The sequence below is a fragment of the Physeter macrocephalus genome, chromosome 1 (assembly GCF_002837175.3).
Source record: "Physeter macrocephalus isolate SW-GA chromosome 1, ASM283717v5, whole genome shotgun sequence".
Taxonomy (NCBI): Eukaryota; Metazoa; Chordata; class Mammalia; order Artiodactyla; family Physeteridae; genus Physeter; species Physeter macrocephalus.
In genome coordinates this window covers 19,437,458-19,455,913 of record NC_041214.2, presented here as the reverse complement: position 1 = coordinate 19,455,913, position 18,456 = coordinate 19,437,458, and the positions used below count along the sequence as shown (strand labels likewise).

The 18,456-nt window shown below is 37.6% G+C and overlaps 1 protein-coding gene across 2 annotated transcripts in view; it reads right to left on the bottom strand.

The window, feature by feature from the left end:
- The window catches only part of TM4SF18 (transmembrane 4 L six family member 18), a 38,329-nt gene that overhangs the window by 4,975 nt on the left and 14,898 nt on the right, over positions 1 to 18,456 (bottom strand). The window contains exons 2-5 of one of the 2 annotated variants that reach the window (XM_055084294.1): positions 16,559 to 16,657; positions 16,273 to 16,466; positions 13,510 to 13,599; positions 535 to 677 (exon numbers count right to left, since the gene is read on the bottom strand). In XM_055084294.1, the coding sequence (XP_054940269.1) occupies positions 535 to 677; positions 13,510 to 13,599; positions 16,273 to 16,449 (410 nt within the window). In that variant the 5' untranslated portion in view covers positions 16,450 to 16,466; positions 16,559 to 16,657. Of the gene's footprint in view, positions 1 to 534; positions 678 to 13,509; positions 13,600 to 16,272; positions 16,467 to 16,558; positions 16,715 to 18,456 lie in introns of those variants that run through there. The other variant, XM_007124327.4, reaches the window with a different exon arrangement.

The window sequence follows — 18,456 nt, the reverse complement described above, 5'->3', positions numbered from 1 at the left end:
CACAAACTCCTGCACCTACTCATGTCCCTGGATCTCACTTGGGTGCTCACCTTGCCTGGTTCTACCTCCGTGTGGCCCCTAATGGTATAGCTCCGGATGGCACCATCCAAGGGCACTGTGATTCTCTCCCAGCCAAGCCCTTTCACTTCTGTAACAGACTCCGTGTCCAACCTGGCCATAAAACAAGACTGACTTCCCAGAGCCACCCAAGCCCCAAGCTCCAGCAATTGCCAGAGCCCAATAACGACGAAGCCCTGTTCTGCAGTATGGCAGGAACATGCCTTTCATTCGGAAATGTCCACGACAGCCTTAAAATAGTGAATGCACGTGACATTAAAAGACTGGAGAAAAAAAGATCTAAACAGAGTTCTGTGTAGGAACAAATTGGTCTGGACATTAGTAAACTATTAGGAATATTCTGGACTAAGGTAGACACACAGAACCGCAAAGTGATCATGGAAAATGAGTATGGGCATGGAAGCCAGGTGTCTCCGACTTTCAGATCTCCTCCCAAGTCAGGGAATTATTCCTTACCGTCCTGCAGTGCCTTCAAAGGCGTACTCCCAGCCTTCAAGGGTACGGCAGTAAGGGCCCTGAAGCAGGCCCAAAGCAGATATGACCAGGCAGTATCCAGAGAAAGCAATTCCAAGGGCAGAAAAGATCATCGACAGCAGTGTCTAAATTAAACATAGAAGGAGGTTAGTGCCATAGAATGAGACAAGGGGATATTGTGAATAAGTGATCAGATAGGCAACTTCCCCTACTCATCCAAGCCTACTGCAGCCTGTGTAATAACAAATGTCCACAGGAAAAAAGGAAACATTAATCCAAACCCACTTGATCTTAAAAATAAGTTTTTAAATGATTTTTTTCTTTGGCATTCCATAGAGAAAATGAGTTAATTTACTAAATTTCTCCCCTTTTTTTCTGGAGCTTTGATATCAAAATAATGATCAACTCATACATAAATGCAATGAAAGGATGTGATCAATCAATCTATATACTTCTTTATTGAAGACATGTTATTTTCTAGGTAGGGTGGGTTCTCTAAGAATCAAAAGCTATGATCCTTGTTTGTCTCTTATGAAGATGATATTTGAATATGTTCGCACACAGGAATATGTGGGGAAATATCATGTGTTAGCCTAGATGGGCATGTTTATACTCAAGTGAGCATGGGATTGATGGGGAGGAGGGTATTTTCATTTGAGTAGAAAGAATGAGCAATGTTCACCGACAGATCCATACAAGCTAAGTTTTGAGACTAAGTAGATTGATCTGATCTAAAAGGGATTCCTACAGATGAGTAGAGGGGAGAAGCTTGGCATGGTGCTAAAACTGAGAAAGCAGGGCTGATAAGACACAATCCAGCCCTTATATCACTTATAACGTGAGTGTAACTTGGGAGATCCAGGCAGAAGGTGGCCTTGGATGCTGGATCAAGGAGACTGGACTTCATCCTTCAGGGTAAGTGGATTTTTCTCCCACAGCCTTTTATTAAAATTTTTTTTCAAATCTACAAAAAAGTTGAAGGTATAGTACCTTTTTCTTAGACTCAACTTTTTTTTTTTTAATTTTTATTTATTTATTTATGTATTTTTGGCTGTGCTGGGTCTTCGTTTCTGTGCGAGGGCTTTCTCTAGTTGCGGCGAGCGGGGGGGCCACTCTTCATCGCGGTGCGCGGGCCTCTCACTGTCGAGGCCTCTCCCGTTGCGGAGCACAAGCTCCAGACGCACAGGCTCAGCAGTTGTGGCTCACGGGCCCAGTTGCTCCGTGGCATGTGGGATCTTCCCAGACCAGGGCTCGAACCCATGTCCCCTGCATCGGCAGGCGGACTCTCAACCACTGTGCCACCAGGGAAGCCTCTAGACTCAACTTCTGTGACTATTTTACTATTTTTGCTTGCTCTCTCTCTCTCTCTCGGTATGTGTATGTACATCGACAAACACATATATTTATTTACATTTTTGTTGCTTAACCATTTGAAAGTAGGTTGCAGACATTGGGATATCTCACCCCTAAATGCACCAGCACTTATGTCCCAAGAATAAAGATATTCTATTATTCTGCAATTGTTTTTCCTTTTTTGTACAGGATCCAATGAAAGTTTATGCACAAGGTTACATCTCTTTAGTTTCCTTTAATCTATACTAGTCTTGCTGCCTTTCTTCTTTCAGGATATTAAATTGTTTGTAAAGAATCCCAGCCAGTTGTCTTATAGAAAGTCCCACATTCAGGGCTTTTCCGTTTGTTTCCTCACAATTGGACTTGGATTAAACACTTTGGCAAGAACCTGTGATTGGCGTGGGTACATTATGGGCCTCTCACTGCTACAGATGATGCTAAATTTGATCTCTTGTTTAAAGTGGTGTCCTTCAGATCTAGAAATGTACATTTTCTACTTTGCAATTAGGAAGTAATTTGTGAGGTAATACTTTGAGACTGTGCCATATCTTGTTCCCTAAAGACATTTCACCAGATGGATTTAGCATCTACCGATGATGATCATATTCACTGATCGCCGATTATCACGATAAGCGGTTGTAAGGTACTGCTTTTCTAATTCTTTCATTTCTCCTGCATTTGTAAGTTATCATTTTTCTGTACAGAAGAACTTCTATTTCCCGTTTCTCTCCTCTGCCCCTCTCTTTCTGTATTATTATTATTATTATAATACGCACGGATTTTCTAATTCATTATGTTATAACTCATAATTGTTATTATTCCTTTCGATGCTCAAATTGTTCAAATATGACCAGTCGGAACATCCCTTCAAGTCAATTCCTGTACCCTTCAACATACCCCTATCATTCCTTGAATACTTCCTTGCTTCCTGGCACAAGATGTCCCAAGATCAGTTTGAATTTATGCTGCCTTAGACCTGGAATAGCTCTTTTTCCAACAAGTCATGGAATTAATTTTTGAGCAAGGAAGTGACATGAACCAATAAATGATTTTGGAAAATTACTCCGGCAGTGGTGGCATACCAACCAGAAGTGAGAGAGCCCCCAAATAAGAATTCCATCTGGAGAAAACGTCAAGTTGTGGCAACAAAGACATGCACTGGACAAAAAGACATTGAGGAGGAAATGAGTAGCTGGAGATGGGCTGAAAAAAATTCCAGAGTTTGGGACTTGAGTGAAAAGGAGACAGAAATAGGGATGCCAAGAAAAGCAGTATTGTTTGGGAGAAAATTTAATTTAGTTTAAAAAATGTTGATTTCAAGTGAGAGTAGGATGACCAAACAGAAACATGCAGTAGCCAGTTGATAAATTCAATAGCTGAGACCAGAAAAAGAACAAAAAACCTGCAATTTTTGGAAAAAAGTTTATATCAAATTATATTTCTTTGCTTGGAGTTATTTTATAAACATAACATCAATACATGATCATTATGGAAAATCAGAAAAAAAGCATTTTAAAAACACAAAGAAGGAAAGAACAATTATGCTTTTTTCCTACTTGATACTAGTAATCTCATTGGCAACTTCACATACGAGGAAAGCTCTTTCAAGTTAAGTTTCTCATATTGATTGTTAGTAGAGTTTTGCCTTATCATGAGATGAGATAGTTTTTTTTACAATAGATTTCTGTTAGTTATACTTTGTAAAAAATATTTACCTATTTGCCAATGCCATCTTTGAAAAAGGAAGAAGGACGTTTTCAAAAGATTGAGCTCCTTATTTACCAAATGGCCTTAAGCAGTTTGCTGGAAAGATCAGTGAAGAATTTCTTCATTTGGTGAATTTACAACCATAGCATAATATATATATATATATATATATATATATATATATATACATATATATATACATATATAAATTACAATCTAATGAGTGGATACAATTGCACAATCGAAGTAAGCCTCAAAATAAAGTGGGAATAAGATTCTCTCTGAGTCACAGTGTCATTGTCCGTAGAATGTAGATGATTTAGATGTTTCCAGTGCCTACATAATAGGGCTGTTTCAAAAATTAAAGGATACAATGCATACAAAAATTATTTGAAAAGTGAAAAGCATAATCAAAATATTATCTATTATTTCAAGTGCCCTTATTTGGCCAGTATTTGTTTTCCAGAGATAACAACCCACAGAAAGTTGGCAGAAGATGCGACACCACAGAGGAATGGATAGCAACCAAGAAGTTCATGGGGTTCACGTCATGCTGCTCCAAAATATGGCATCTTGGCATATTAATATCTTAAGCCGAAGGAGTTTGTGGAAATGGCAGAAGCAGGAAGTTCACTCTGACCTCCCCCACCTTCTCACCCTTCTTCCCCGAAACAGGTCATAAAACTCCCATGTGAAACATACCCTCCCTGCACCTGGAGGAAGGAAAACATTCTTACTACCAGAGACTGGAAATTTGGGGCCAAGAAATCTGTATAAACAAATCTTGTTAAGCTAAACCTTACCTTCCTAGTTACTTCTTCACCATTTAGTACTCCTAGTCCAAACCCCTCTGACTTGCCAATTCTTTACAAATTTATTGTTGTTTCTTTGACTAAAAGGTGTAGAAACTTCCTGCTCTGGTCACATCTTCGGGTCTTCATTCTTTTGTGAAGACTCCTGTGTACATGGAAAAATTCAACAAAATTTGTATGCTTTTCTCAATCTGTCTTTGTCAGCTTAATTTTCAGACCCAGTTAGGGACCCTAAAAAGGTTGAGGAAAACTTTTTTCTCCCCTACAGTTTCTGGGACCCACCGTGGGGTGCCATCTCCTGGAGAACACCTTGCTCAATCTGGAAGCTGCAGTCAGAGGTCCTAGACCTCTGACAAAAGCTGGCAGAAGAATTCTTGCCAAGTTATCTTTTCAACCTCTGCCTGGCGAAACCAGTCGGGTGAAGATGATAAGGGTCCTTTCCTTTCCAGATTCAGATTGGCAGGAGACAAACATTTGCAAGAATTAGTTCTTGAGATTGTGACTCTGATTCCAATTTGGTTTCGGGGTACCCACTGGTTATTGATCTTTTCCCTCCCAGGGACGGCTATTGCTTTCCTGTTTGTCTCTTGTTTTGTGTCCTGAGAATTTGGCTTGGCTTTCTGCCCATCAGGGCATGCAAGTGTCAGTTCTTGCTTTTGCAGGCAGCCGACTGTCAGATGGCAAGCCTCCCCAGCATGGCTGTACAGAAATGTGGTTGCGCCCCATTTGTGGCTAGCATCCTCCCGACTGTTACCAGCTCTGCGGAGGGGTTGTCCAAGTTTCCTTTCTTTTGGCTACTGTATGGTCAGGCCACTCAAGACGGTTGCTCTCTTGCTCTCTATGCATTCGCTGCTGACCAGTGTCTGCTTCACCTACACGCTACTCGCAAGACTGACCTTCCTATGTACATGCCCCAGGCCCCACTTAAAGACTGTTCTTATCAAAGGGGCAGTGAAGGGCGTGCCCCTCTGCTGGTTTCCCTGGAAACTGATGAGCCAACCTGACATAATTCCCCCTATAGTTGGCAATCTACCCCTCCCCCCACCTCGAGCAAAGACTGCCACCACATCCTGCCCTCCATCCGCTGCACACAGTGGGGTATCGCTCCAGGACCTTGCTTCAGACGCATAAGCTCCCCCATCCATTAAACCATTGATGTCTCTGTTGTTGACTCCACGCTCTTTCTTTAGTCTTGAAGCTGGACAAACACAGGCCTTGTAGGCCTGTAGAGTGCAACCCAACAGTTATCTCTGGAAGTGGTTTTGGATCTTGAGAAGGCTGCATCTCTTGCACCCTCTTTGGGGACACCTCTTCATCCATGGTTAAGTATTGGTTTTGAGTCACTTGATAAAGTATACCTTTGGTTTAAATATTTGAAACTTTTTTTTTTTTTCTAAAGAGCTTTATGGTCAGAAGTTGACAGAATGTGAGGTTGATATTCAGAGCCTGATAGGAACATTTTTTGTGAAGGCCTCCTCTCCTAAGCAGAAATGGAGCTCTGTACTCACAGGAAAAGAAAACATGCGAAGGCTTTGTGGAATGATTTATGAAAACATTCCAAAGACACACAGCTCTAAATCTAGAAGATAGAAATCTTTCCATTTCCATCTTAGTTGGAAATCTTCCACCTGATACAAGGAAGCAACTTGAAGATAATGTAGTCAGATAGGCAGGTCAGCCTCTTGATATCATTCAGGCTGCAAACCAGTTCTTTGAGGAATTAAAATACAGCTGTCCTTGTCTTATGAATTGAGGCTTTACAAAACCATAAATGCAGCTGTAAAAGCAAAAGTCCACTAAACCTTACCAATCCCCAAACCTCTTCTATTGATACTAACACAAAATGTTGGCAGATATTGTAAAAGATCAGGATGCTGGAAACAGAACTGTCCTGTATTCAAGAAAAAGACAAAAACATTTAAGTAGTGATTACCTTAGATTTCTGATAATAGAAAGATATGTCCTAAAACTCCATCTAAGAGAAAACCTATATCTTTTCTCTGTCCCTCAGAGATGTAACTCTTAACCATGTTTTTGAAATGTAAACATCCCAGGAGATAGCTAAAACACTGTTCACAACCACCTGAGAGTGAGGGGAAAAAAGGAAAAGAGGCTTTGAAAAAAAAAAAACTATAAAAGCTTCCTCACTCAAAATCTAGTCCACAGCCTCCATAAGTTTACTTGTCAAGGGCAGATACAAATCTTAAAGGTCATCTCCACAAATATCAGTAAAAAGGTTTAGCCATACGAATGGAAAACCATAATTTGTTCGATCTGCCAATTTGGATTCTTTTATAAACTAATGAGTTTTGTATTAATGTACATGACACGTGGTTAAAATTTAAAAACAAAAGCTATAAGATCTCTGTTTGCATCTGTCTGTATGTTTATTTGTGTCAATATATGTATGTTATAGATGTGAGATATTTTCCTACCTCCCAATGTTATTACCAAATTAATTTATCAAATCTCTCAAAGGAGTTCTATTCTAATTAGCATAGATATAAATGAGCAGTCACAAAAATTAAGTATTCCTGAAACTCTCAGAAATATAAAAACTAATTCAAAGCTTCAGTCACATGATCTGGAATAATCTTTGGTAAATAAAGCTAGTTTTTAAATTGTTGGAAAAAAAGGCATAACTTTAGAGTTGTCAGCATTAAATATAATGCAGTCATACTATTGTTTTCTACCTAGGTTTACTAGTGAAAAAAACATATTATCTCTACTAGATGTTCAAGATGATAAAAACCATAAATTCAACCTAAAAATAAAACATACATTAAAAATACATTGTTTAATGTCTGCCAAGCACAGTAGTTAAAAAAAAGAGAGAAACTGTATGTTTAATTTTTAGATTCTTTGTTTCTGCGACGTTTATGCTTGTTTAATATATATATATGTTATAATGTTTGTCAACCAGAAAAAATAACAAGATAACAGCTAACCTTGTCTAGTGTCTCATAAAATGTTCATGAGTAATCTAAACATAATTAAGAACAAGTGAATTAAATAAATGTGTGATAAAAGTTTACAAATGAACTTTTCAACAATAATTATGTTTTATAAAATATGTCTACTTTAAAATAACTCCCTCACCAAACAGATGAGGGAGATTAAAAAGTACAAACTTCCAGTTAAAAAAATAAATGAGTCACGGGTGAGAAATACAGCAAAAGAAAAAAAGCTTCTAAAATCTTTTTGCTAACTTGAAACCTTAAATTTATACTAAGTGATAGAAATTCATTGGATATCTAGATCATTTCTGAATAAGATAAAATACTGAAACATTAATTACTGAACATAATTTTACCTATTTTTTTCTTCCTATCGCAGAGGAACTAAAGATATTTGAATTTGTTAGTAAACATGTCTCTTGCCACACTGAAAAGTTGTACTATGAGGAAATGTATACTTCCAGAAATTATGAAATAATATCTTCATAAATTTTCCAATCAACAGAATGTTCATATGTAACAGACAGTTCACAATTGCTTACTTCCTAGTTTTCACTAGAAATTAAAATTTCTAAGAGTTAAGAATTCTAATATATGTAATTAAAGCTACTAGAAGTAATAAGGGAATGATTCTGTATGCAAGAAAAGTACAATGTGCTTTTGGTTAAAGGTATGAATTATGGAGATGTGTTTTTGTTAAGGGAAAACAGTAATTTTGTCCTGAAGTAAAAAAGCTGGTTGTTCAGAAAGAGAAAAAAGGACAAATTGAATGAATATAGAGAGCTGAGAAAAGAGAGAGAGGAAATCTTATGTGGTCAAGCTGGCCTTAATATCAAAAGTACACTGATGCAGAGTGAAGTAAGTCAGAAAGAGAAAAACAAATACCGTATGCTAACACATATATATGGAATCTAAAAAAAAAAAAGGTTCTGCAGAACCTAGGGGCAGGACAGGAATAAAAATGCAGACATAGAGAATGGACTTGACATAGGGAGGGGGAAGTGTAAGCTGGGACAAAGTGAGAGAGTGTCAGGGACATATATACACTACCAAATGTAAAATAGATACCTAGCGGGAAGCAGCTGCCTAGCACAGGGAGATCAGCTCGGTGCTTTGTGACCACCTATAGGGGTGGGATAGGGAGGGTGGGAGGGAGGGAGACGCAAGAGGGAGGAGATATGGGGATATATGTATATGTATAGCTGATTCATTTTGTTATAAAGCAGAAACTAACACACCATTGTAAAGCAATTATACTCCAATAAAGATGCTTAAAAAAAAAAAGTACACTGATGAAAAACTAGAATTGGGTCTTATCACCCCTAAAAGGACACATTTTATTGGACTATTAGTCTCCTCTTGATAAGAAATCATGAAAGGCTTTTAACCTTTTGGGTAATCTACCCAAAAAGCAAAGATTTTGTGTTTTATCAAAATAATTCCCTGGGCTTCAGGGACTTGTTTGTTTTTACCACATCTTTGATTACTTAAGACAACTGAGTCTTCTCTACTTAAAGAGTCAAGTTTTTTTTTTTTTACAACTATGTAACTTTCTGTATTTACCTTTGAAATTGTTTAACTTGAGTTAAATGGATCACTATGTATTGTTTCACAGTGACATGATCCTATTTGATATTTTTGACAAATTTCCCCCCAAATTAAATTCTAAATGAAGTCTTGACCTCAAACTAACTGGGATTTTCCAGAGGGCCCCTGGAACATCTCAGTAATTTGTTCTCTGTCCTTTAAGAGAGAGAGAGAGGGAGAGACAGAGAGATACCAAACTAATTAGGTTTACTTGATATGTTAAATTACATGGGAAGCTTTGTCAAATAAGAAGTGATTTTTTAACCTTTTTAGGTTATATTTGTATGGGTACATGTTATTATATAAGTGTTCCAGAAATTATATGGCATCCCTAGAAATCTATATCCTGGTATAACATTATCAGTCATAATTCTAGTTATTATCTTTAAATGTCATATGTCTCAGAAATAACCAAATTTTACTGTCTTTTGCATTATAATAAACTCTCATCAGATGTTTAACCATGGCCATTTTAAAGTCTTTTGTCATTTACAGAGAGTTATTGTTTTACTCTGATGCTTTTGCAGAAGTGCTTGTCTTAAAAGTGATTCATAGAAAGAACTCTAACAAGTATAGGTTTCTGATAACGTTAAGATCATACCACTGAACTGAGTAAAAATTTCCAAAATACTAATGGAGAAACTGATGGATTCATAAAACGGCTAACACAAAACCAAGCAGAAGAAAAATTAATTACATGGGACTGAATAAACTGATGAGTTATAATTCTTTATTACTTTCTCTTTAAAACTTTGCTGGTTCTTAATGTTTTGCTTTCCATATTTAAGGAAACTGTTTTTTTTTCTTCAGCTATCTATGACTTAGAGCAATTTTGTAAAGCATACCTTTATGAACAAAGATGAAACAATTACTTTTTCTCCCTACCTGATCCCTCCAAAATTTGAAAACCCTCAGTGATTATTCTTATATTTATGGCAATATAATTATTTGCATAAGTTCAATAAGAATCTGTTCTCCTTGCAACAGGACACAGTTGGAAACATTGGTTATATTACCAAGGCTTTGACTAGAATGTCATATTTGAGAATGTTCATAGAATCAGATATGACCAGACAACTTTAAGGATCTAAGGTTGACTTTATGGAGCCAATGAAGTTCCTTGGAAAAAGTGGCCTGGTACCTTGTTTACAGGGTTTCCAGCAGCTTTACCAGGTGAGTAAGGAATGTCACTTCCTGGCAGGCCCAGAAATCTCAGGATATTTGGGGGACCTAAAGAAGAGAGAAATTAACCCAAATCTATAGGAATTTTATACATAGTCTGATGGCTTGTCTTCTTAGCCTGGAGAGGATTTTAAAAGTCTGATCTGAGCTTCTTTATGAAAAGTTCCAGCAAAGTAGACATTAAAAGAGCTTATATGGTCATCACTATTCTTGCTGCACTTATGTAAATAATCAGGCCAAGTTTAATGAGACTAGATTTATTTCACAAACAAATTAGTCTTACTTTGGTTATTTCTGATAGAAATGAGGGTGACTGTAGAGAAAAAAATACGTTTCATTGGAAAGACATAGCACACCCTCATGGATATCAGATTCTAGTCCTATTCATTGTCTTTGAGTTTTTGTTATCTACCTATACACTGGACTGAGTCCTAAATTCTTTTAGTTTCCTCCAGTATCTGGCTACAATTCCCCAAATTAATGTTTCCAGTTTTTCTCCTAGCCTTCTGATTTGGAATTATTGAGAACTAAAACTGCCCTTTTCCCAAAACTGGACAAAGCTAAAGCTGGACAACTTGATATAAACTTCAGAGAAAGCACCGCCATAGCTCATATTAGACAATCTTTGTGCCTGTTGCTGTGTAGGTCTCTCAGAGAGTTCACCAGAATACCTGATGACATCTCCAGAGACATTCAAACTATGAACCAGGGAAGTGTCAGATTACCTTTCCCTGTTCTCACTCCATCTGAAGATGCTTGGAGTTCCAACATCTAGAAATCTTCTCAACTGGCTGCCCTCTAGGCTCAAAAACTGAGTTTATAGTTTGTTCTAACCATTAACTTGTTTTTTTGTTTTGTTTGTTTGTTTACATACAAATGTCCAGGGCTGAGGGACTGGTTCATTGGGTTATGGGACAATCTACTCCTTCAGTTTCTGGACTGTGAATCTTCTTGAGGGAAGTTTCAGACAGAAGAATGATGGGGTTCAAGACACACTAGCCCAAAATACAGCACCTTGGCATATTAATATCTTAAGCTGAAGGGGTCTGAGGAAATGGCAGAAGCAGGAAGTTCACTCTGACCTCCCCCACCTTCTCACCCTTCTTCCCTGAAACAGGTCATAAAACTCCCAGGTGAAAGATACCCTCCCTGTACCAGGAGGAAGGAAGACATTCTTATTACCAGAGACTAAGATTTGGGGCCAAGAACTCTGTATAAATAAATGTTGTTTAACTAAACCTTATCTTCCTAGTTACTTCTTCACCTTTTTCTATCCCTAACCCAAATCTCTCTGTCTTGTCAATTCTTCACAAAGTTATTATTTCTTTATCTAAAAAGTTTAGATGCTTCCTGCTCTAGTCACATCTTCGGGTCTTCATTCTCTTGTGAAATCACACGTGTACATGTAAAACTTCAATAAAATTTGTATGCTTTTCTCATGTTAACCTGTCATCAGATTAATTTTCAGACCCAACCAGGGACCCAAAGAGGGTTGAGGAAACTGTTTTTCTCCTCTACACAATGAATCTTAGATGACCTAAATCTCCATTCTAGAGCTTCAGAAGTTACAAACTGGTGCAGACTCAAATTTGGCCTGCAAGTTGTGTTTTCTTTAGTTTAAATGAGAATTAATTGCCGACATTTTATAATTGTGAAGTTTTACTTAAAACTCCATATTTCTACTTCCTATTGAAAATTGAGAATTATTGCCCAATATTGTGGTGGTAGAAATTGGCTGGACCTGAGTAGCAGCTTCCTCTCTTCCTTAAATAGAAAATTTTCTCTAATGTCTACATATTTCACTGCCATCAGGTATTTGGCATCTGGGGGCATATCAGTTAGGACCCCTATCCTAGAGCATACTTTGAAAGAACCAAGCAGAAAATCCAGGGAATCCTCTCTCCCTTCCTCCTGCTCTTCCCACTGAGATGCCAGTCAACTCATCCAATGTTGACTATAAGACAGTGTCCAGACTCTACACTATTTCTAGCATCCATTTGTGCTGGAGATGCTAATAATGAGTTAAGGCAAATTGAACACATGGATTTTTATTAGATACTTAATGGTACAAACATTTCTTTTCTAGAAATTCCCTGAGTACATAGGTTAAAATTTACCTGAATCCATTGCTTCACCTAGCCCATTTTGAAAGCTTTCCTGTAGTATAATACCAACAGTTACTGGGGGATGTTTGATTCAATTGGTTAAGAAAGTAGACACACACACACACACACACACACACACACATACACACACACTCATAGAGGGAGAGTATTTTGGTCTTCTAATTCTTCCCCACTAGGGGCACAATGGTGAATTAAACAACTAATTTAATCTTCCAAAAGCAACAGTCAAAGAAAGTAAGCCATACCATCTTGGCTGCATATTTAAATGTAATTGCACCTCGTACCAACTAAGTCAGAGTCTCTGGGGGTGGGACTCTAAGGCCAAGCTCCCAGATCATTGCAATGTGCAGACAACATGTGGAACCACTGCTGCAAAGAATGTCTCCCAGACCTCTGGCAAAGCTCCTCCTAGTTAATGAATCATATTCTCTTTGAGTCACAGGTGACTCATCTATAAACCAGGAGTAGCAATGATATAATTCATTGGGTAAATGTGAACAAACTATGAAGTGCTATGCAAATATGAATAAATAATGATGACATGAGGAGGGGGAGGTGGATGATGGTGGAAATACAGGAACCCAGTGCTTATGTGTTGAGCATAGGCTTAGAAAATGTGGTTGTATTATTCTCTCTTGACTCTATTTTAATTATTTTAAAAGTTCTAGCTTTAAAAATGTACATCATATATACCCAACTCTGAGATAAATCTAATGCTGTGTGAAAGAAGCCAGATACAGAAGACCAATACTGTATGATTCTATTTATATAAAATGCACACTAATCTATAATGACACAAAGAGATCAACGATTATCTTTTGGGGGTGATGAAAATGTTCCATATCTTGACTATGATGGTAGTTTCACGGGTGGAGTTAACTGTCAAAACTCATGGAATTTTACACTTTCAATGGATGGCATTTATTATATGTAAATTAGTCTTCAATAAAGTTGATAAGGGAAAAAATAGATTCACAGAAACCCAGTTAGGAAAAGGTAATATTATTTTCTAATTTCATGTATCTTTAAATATTGAATTGCTAGAAGAACATCAGCAGAACAAAAGTGGAGGAAAACTGTAGACAAAATAGATAATATTTGGAGTAAACTCTTGGGCTCTGAACTGAAAGGATGATGGAGAGGGTACAATAGTGTCAATACTTTCACGTTTCCAAGTGAGAGGAAAGAAAGCCAGAGCACACTCAACCATCCTCAAAATACTATTGTTCTTACCATGTATTTTTTGCTGCAGTTTTCACTCTGGCAACATTTATAGTTGTTATCATTCTCCAGTACAAGAAGAATTGCTGCTACTATAAGCATCTATAGTAGGGAAGAGAAAAAATATCAGAAATGGGATACTAGTTTGCATTCATGCTCATAATCAGAGCACAGTGCTTCAAAGCATAGACTCTGGGATCAGGTAGCTCTGGGTTCAAATCTCAGTTCTGCCACTTAATAACTGTATGAACTCCAAAGTCCTTTCCTATAAAATGGTGCTGAGAACTCACCTCTTTGGGTTGTTATGAGCTATTGTATGTAAAACTTTGAATAGTGTGCTTGATTCATAACATGTGATTGATAAATGTTAGCTGTTATTATTATAGTTATCAAAAGCTGATGATTAAGGAGGGGCAAATGGTATGGACATGAGAATACCACCCTCTGCGGCAAAGATGCACTTCTCACTGACTCAGTTGTGGAGGACAAAGGAAAACCATTCACCAGACTTTTCCATTTGCCAGCCTCTTTCTACTTACATTCCCTCTGGGAATACAGGTGAAAGGTATGGTTAATCTGAAATGAAATCTCTTAATCCAAAGTAAAGTAAATTCAATTTCCCCGAGTATTCAGATCATCTTAGATTCAGATTTTCCAGTGGGTTTTGTCTGTATGAAGCCAACAAACTGGGAGAATTCAGTGTATTCTACTTCCCTTTCTTGGTATCTTAGACAAAGGGCTCAAGTTCCGGAAAGAACATGGATTTCTTTACTATTGGGTTGGCCAAAAAGTTCGTTCAGGTACAGAGAAACCCGAACTATCTTTTTGGCCAGCCCAAGATTATAGTCCTTGGTTTGGGCAGGTATGGACCATAAATTGCTTCTGGCAAATTCTCCACCTATCCTTTCCTTCTACTGTTCAGTACTGAATCTTGTAGTTGAGTTCATTGTTATTTTACTCCTTGTAGTGAGTATTTCCAGTTTCCAAATTCCTTCAGCTGTCATTTATTTATCTATCCATTTAATTATTTATCTCTATTCCTCTCCTTTCTCCAAAAAGGATTTGATCTTGAAAGAATATTTTTCAAGAATTCCTAGACATTGAAAAATAGAGAATAGGTTCTTTTTACAGTTTTAAATTTTACATGGAATATAAGCAAACAGTCCTACATTCTCCTCCTTTCAACACCACTAATTAACACAATTTTAAAGAGATTCTGGTTTAACTTTAGTAATGTCTTGCAAATCTTCCACTTATTACAATTATATATTGAGAGAAACAATGACAAGATAAGCCACAATAAACCAGGTGCAGTAACCAGCTTCATTACAATATTGTTAGAAATAATTAGACCTAGACCCTAGAGTCCTGTGCCAAAGGAGAAACACAGGCATAGCCCGTGTTTAAAGAGAAACTTCTTTCTCCTTTTGTTGTAAAATATAGCTGCAATACAGAGGGCTCAAGAATAATGGAGGAAAATTACCCAAAATACCATTACTCTCACATGCTTTTAAGTATGTACTCCCACATGTGTATATTTTACATAATTTCAATCATAATGTATTCACAATTTTGTTATATCTTTTCTCACTTAATATAAAATATGTGTTTTCCATGTTGCTACATGCTCATAACTACAATTTTCATCCTTTATAAAGTGAATGGACCATAATCTATTTTGCCATGTCTATGCTAGGATGCTTCTAGCTTGTTGCTATTATAAATAACGCTGCCATAAACATCTATGTATAAATTTCTTTCCTAATTTTGGATTATTTCCTCAGAGTGAATGCTCAGATATAGGATTACCAAGTCAAAAGACATAAGCATTTTCATGGATCTTAATATATCATACGAAAAATTTCTCCCAAAGGCTTGCATTTATTCATAGTACCACCACCAACAGTCATTATGTACCTAGCACATAGCACCCTCAGTAGCATTGTATATTAATATTTCAAAGTTTATTAATTTAACGTGCAAAATGACAAATAAATGAAACTGCTTTCCAACATATTTATTCAAATATTATAATAATTAAACACCCACAAAGATGTAGAGATAGATTATAATGGATTTTTTTTTTTTGCATTCTCGTTGGTATAGGAAGCTTGCAGTGCACAGTGTGGTTTTTTTTTAGAAATGATATGATCAGGAAAAACTTCTTTTCCTCTGATTTGCCAACATGATTTACTATCAGTTTGTTTTTAAAGAGCACAAAGTCATCAGAAAAACATCCATGGATTCTTACCGTGGATACTTTGATCTAGTTTTCAAAAACACCCACCCAAAGACATTGAGTAACTTGCTTTAAGTTCTCATGACACAAATGACAGAGCTTAGATTGGAACTCAAGTTTGTCTGAATCTTCAAATCTCTGCTTTTCCCACTGTCTTAATACCACTCCAAGCTAGAGAAATCCTGAGTACAGACAGAAAATCTGTTCCAGGAAAGAGCAATGCCACTGGAGATTAAATAGCATAAGTTGACACACAGCTTTCCTGAGGATATAATATTTCTTTAGGCCAGTGTCCCACCAACTTTCATTAGGACTAATTTCCTGCATTGCTGGAGCTACATAAATAAGCAGCTTACTGAAAACAAAGGTACCCTCCAAGTCCTCATGGACTACGTGCCTTTTTACCCCCATCCATCTTCCAAACCCAAACCAAGGATTAGATGATTTTTCCATGATTCATCATTTTCGCTAGGAAAAGTTAATTCTTAGTAAAAACGCCCCCTTCTGCAATCCCAAGTCTCCAAAGTCACACTTACCATAATACCTGAGAAACAGATTCCTTCAAAATACCAGACGTAGTTGGTGAGTTTATTGCTGGATGCATAGGAAACTTGCCCATTGGGGAAATACAATAATATGTTTACAATTATACTCCAAAGTGCAAGAGGAATCAGCAGACTACTCAGGCAGCTTCCACATTTCCAAGACCCCATGTTACCCTGCTCAGAACCTGCAGGAGATTTCAAGAGTGGAGAATTACATCAAGCCTGTTTTTTTTCCTTACCTGTCTCCCCCCTTCCCCCCACCCCCGAGATTACCTACCACTTTCTGGGTCAGAGCCCTTCAGTTCATATTCATGAGGAGCCCAGGACTCGGACAGAACTGCAGCCTGCAATCTGTCGGTGTGGAAATAGTGGTTTACTGTTTGGAGAACAATAGACAAAGATCAACGGCTGAAAAGCTGAGCTGGTCTTCATCCTGTGCCAAAGGAATGTGGTGTTTTTACTGCTTTTTAAAATAAGTCATTTTCCTCTGGATTAGAGCACTCAAGACTGAATCCTGGGCATGTTTGCAGAAGGAAGTTGGAGGGGGGCGGTTGGAATGGAGTCTGGCAAATTTCACCCCGCAGTGGACAGGGGGGTTAGAGAGAAAACTACCAAGGGATCTTATACTGGCACCGGATGTGCGGTTTGCTCAAATATTCTGACTTTATGTATCTGTCTTTCATTCAGTGTTCTTTATTGTATGCTCACTATTCACCAAGCACTGTTTAAACTGCAGGGGGCACAAAAAGGACAAAGAAAGGGAAAGACTGGTGAGTTAGGAAAACAAGACATCACAGTTGATGAGTTTATTGTTATAAGACGGGTACAGCTTTCCTCTAAAGAGTTCACATCTATTATCTCTACCTTGCAATAAAATAATAACAGGAATAAATTCATATCTCTTACTGCCTAGGACAAAGAGGTAAAAGAAGTTGGGTAATTTGATTAAGACTTTATGAGCAATAAGTTTGAAGTGAATTTAGGAATTCTCCCTTCCAAATTATTATTGTTTAAATATCTTTATTGGAGTATAATTGCTTTACAATGGTGTGGTAGTTTCTGCTTTATAACATAGTGAATCAGTTATACATATACATATGTTCCCATATCTCCTCCCTCTTGCGTCTCCCTCCCACCCTCCCTATCCCATCCCTCTAGGTGGTCACAAAGCACCGAGCTGATCTCCCTGTGCTATGCGGCTGCTTCCCACTAGCTATCTCTTTTACGTTTGGTAGTGTATATATGTCCATGCCACTCTCTCACTTCGTTCCAGCTTACCCTTCCCCCTCCCCGTGTCCTCAAGTCCATTCTCTACTCCCTGCCAAATTATTGCCCTAAATTTAAAGAGCCACAGATCCCTGTAGTTCTGATGACATAAGGAGAGGATTATGGGAAGGAATCTTGGCACTAATATGTTAAAGATAATGTAGACAGTGGTGTAAAGAATTCAAGTGTTGGAAAGCAACTATACTCCAATAAAAATTAATTAAAAAAAAAAAAGAATTCAAGGGTTGGGAATTCCCCGGCGTTCCAGTGGTTAGGACTTTGTGATTTCACTACCTAGGGCCGGGGTTCAGTCCCTGGTTGGGAACTAAGATCTCACAAGCTACGTGCCACAGCCAAAAAAGAAACAAAACAAAACAAAAGAATTCAAGGGTTGCCTGACCTCATTGCCACTTTCTGCTGGTAACCTCAGAACCCTGCTTGACTTAACTTTCTCAAGTCTCAACTTCCTAAGCTGTGAAATGGGGATTAAAAAACAGTACCTTCCCCACAAAGATAATGTGTGGGTTAACAGGATTATGTGTGCAAAACACAGTATCAGGTGATAGAGAAGGAGCAGGCAGTAAATGGGAACCATCGTTAATAATAAAAAAGCAGTTATAGGAACATAATGGTCAAAATGGTACAGAGATCAGAAGTAAAGTCTGCTTATTTATTCCTCTCAATACCCAAAGAGTTTTGTATCATGAACCCTGAAAATCTTAACCCTAGAAGTATTTATATTTAATTTGTATTATCCTCCAGAAAGTATTAACACTCCATAACATAACTGCTTTTAACTCAAGAGAATAAAAACTTATTTTTGTATGAATACTTTTAAATTGTATTATACTTATATTTTTAAAAAAATCTGGGCTTCCCTGGTGGCGCAGTGGTTGAGAGTCCGCCTGC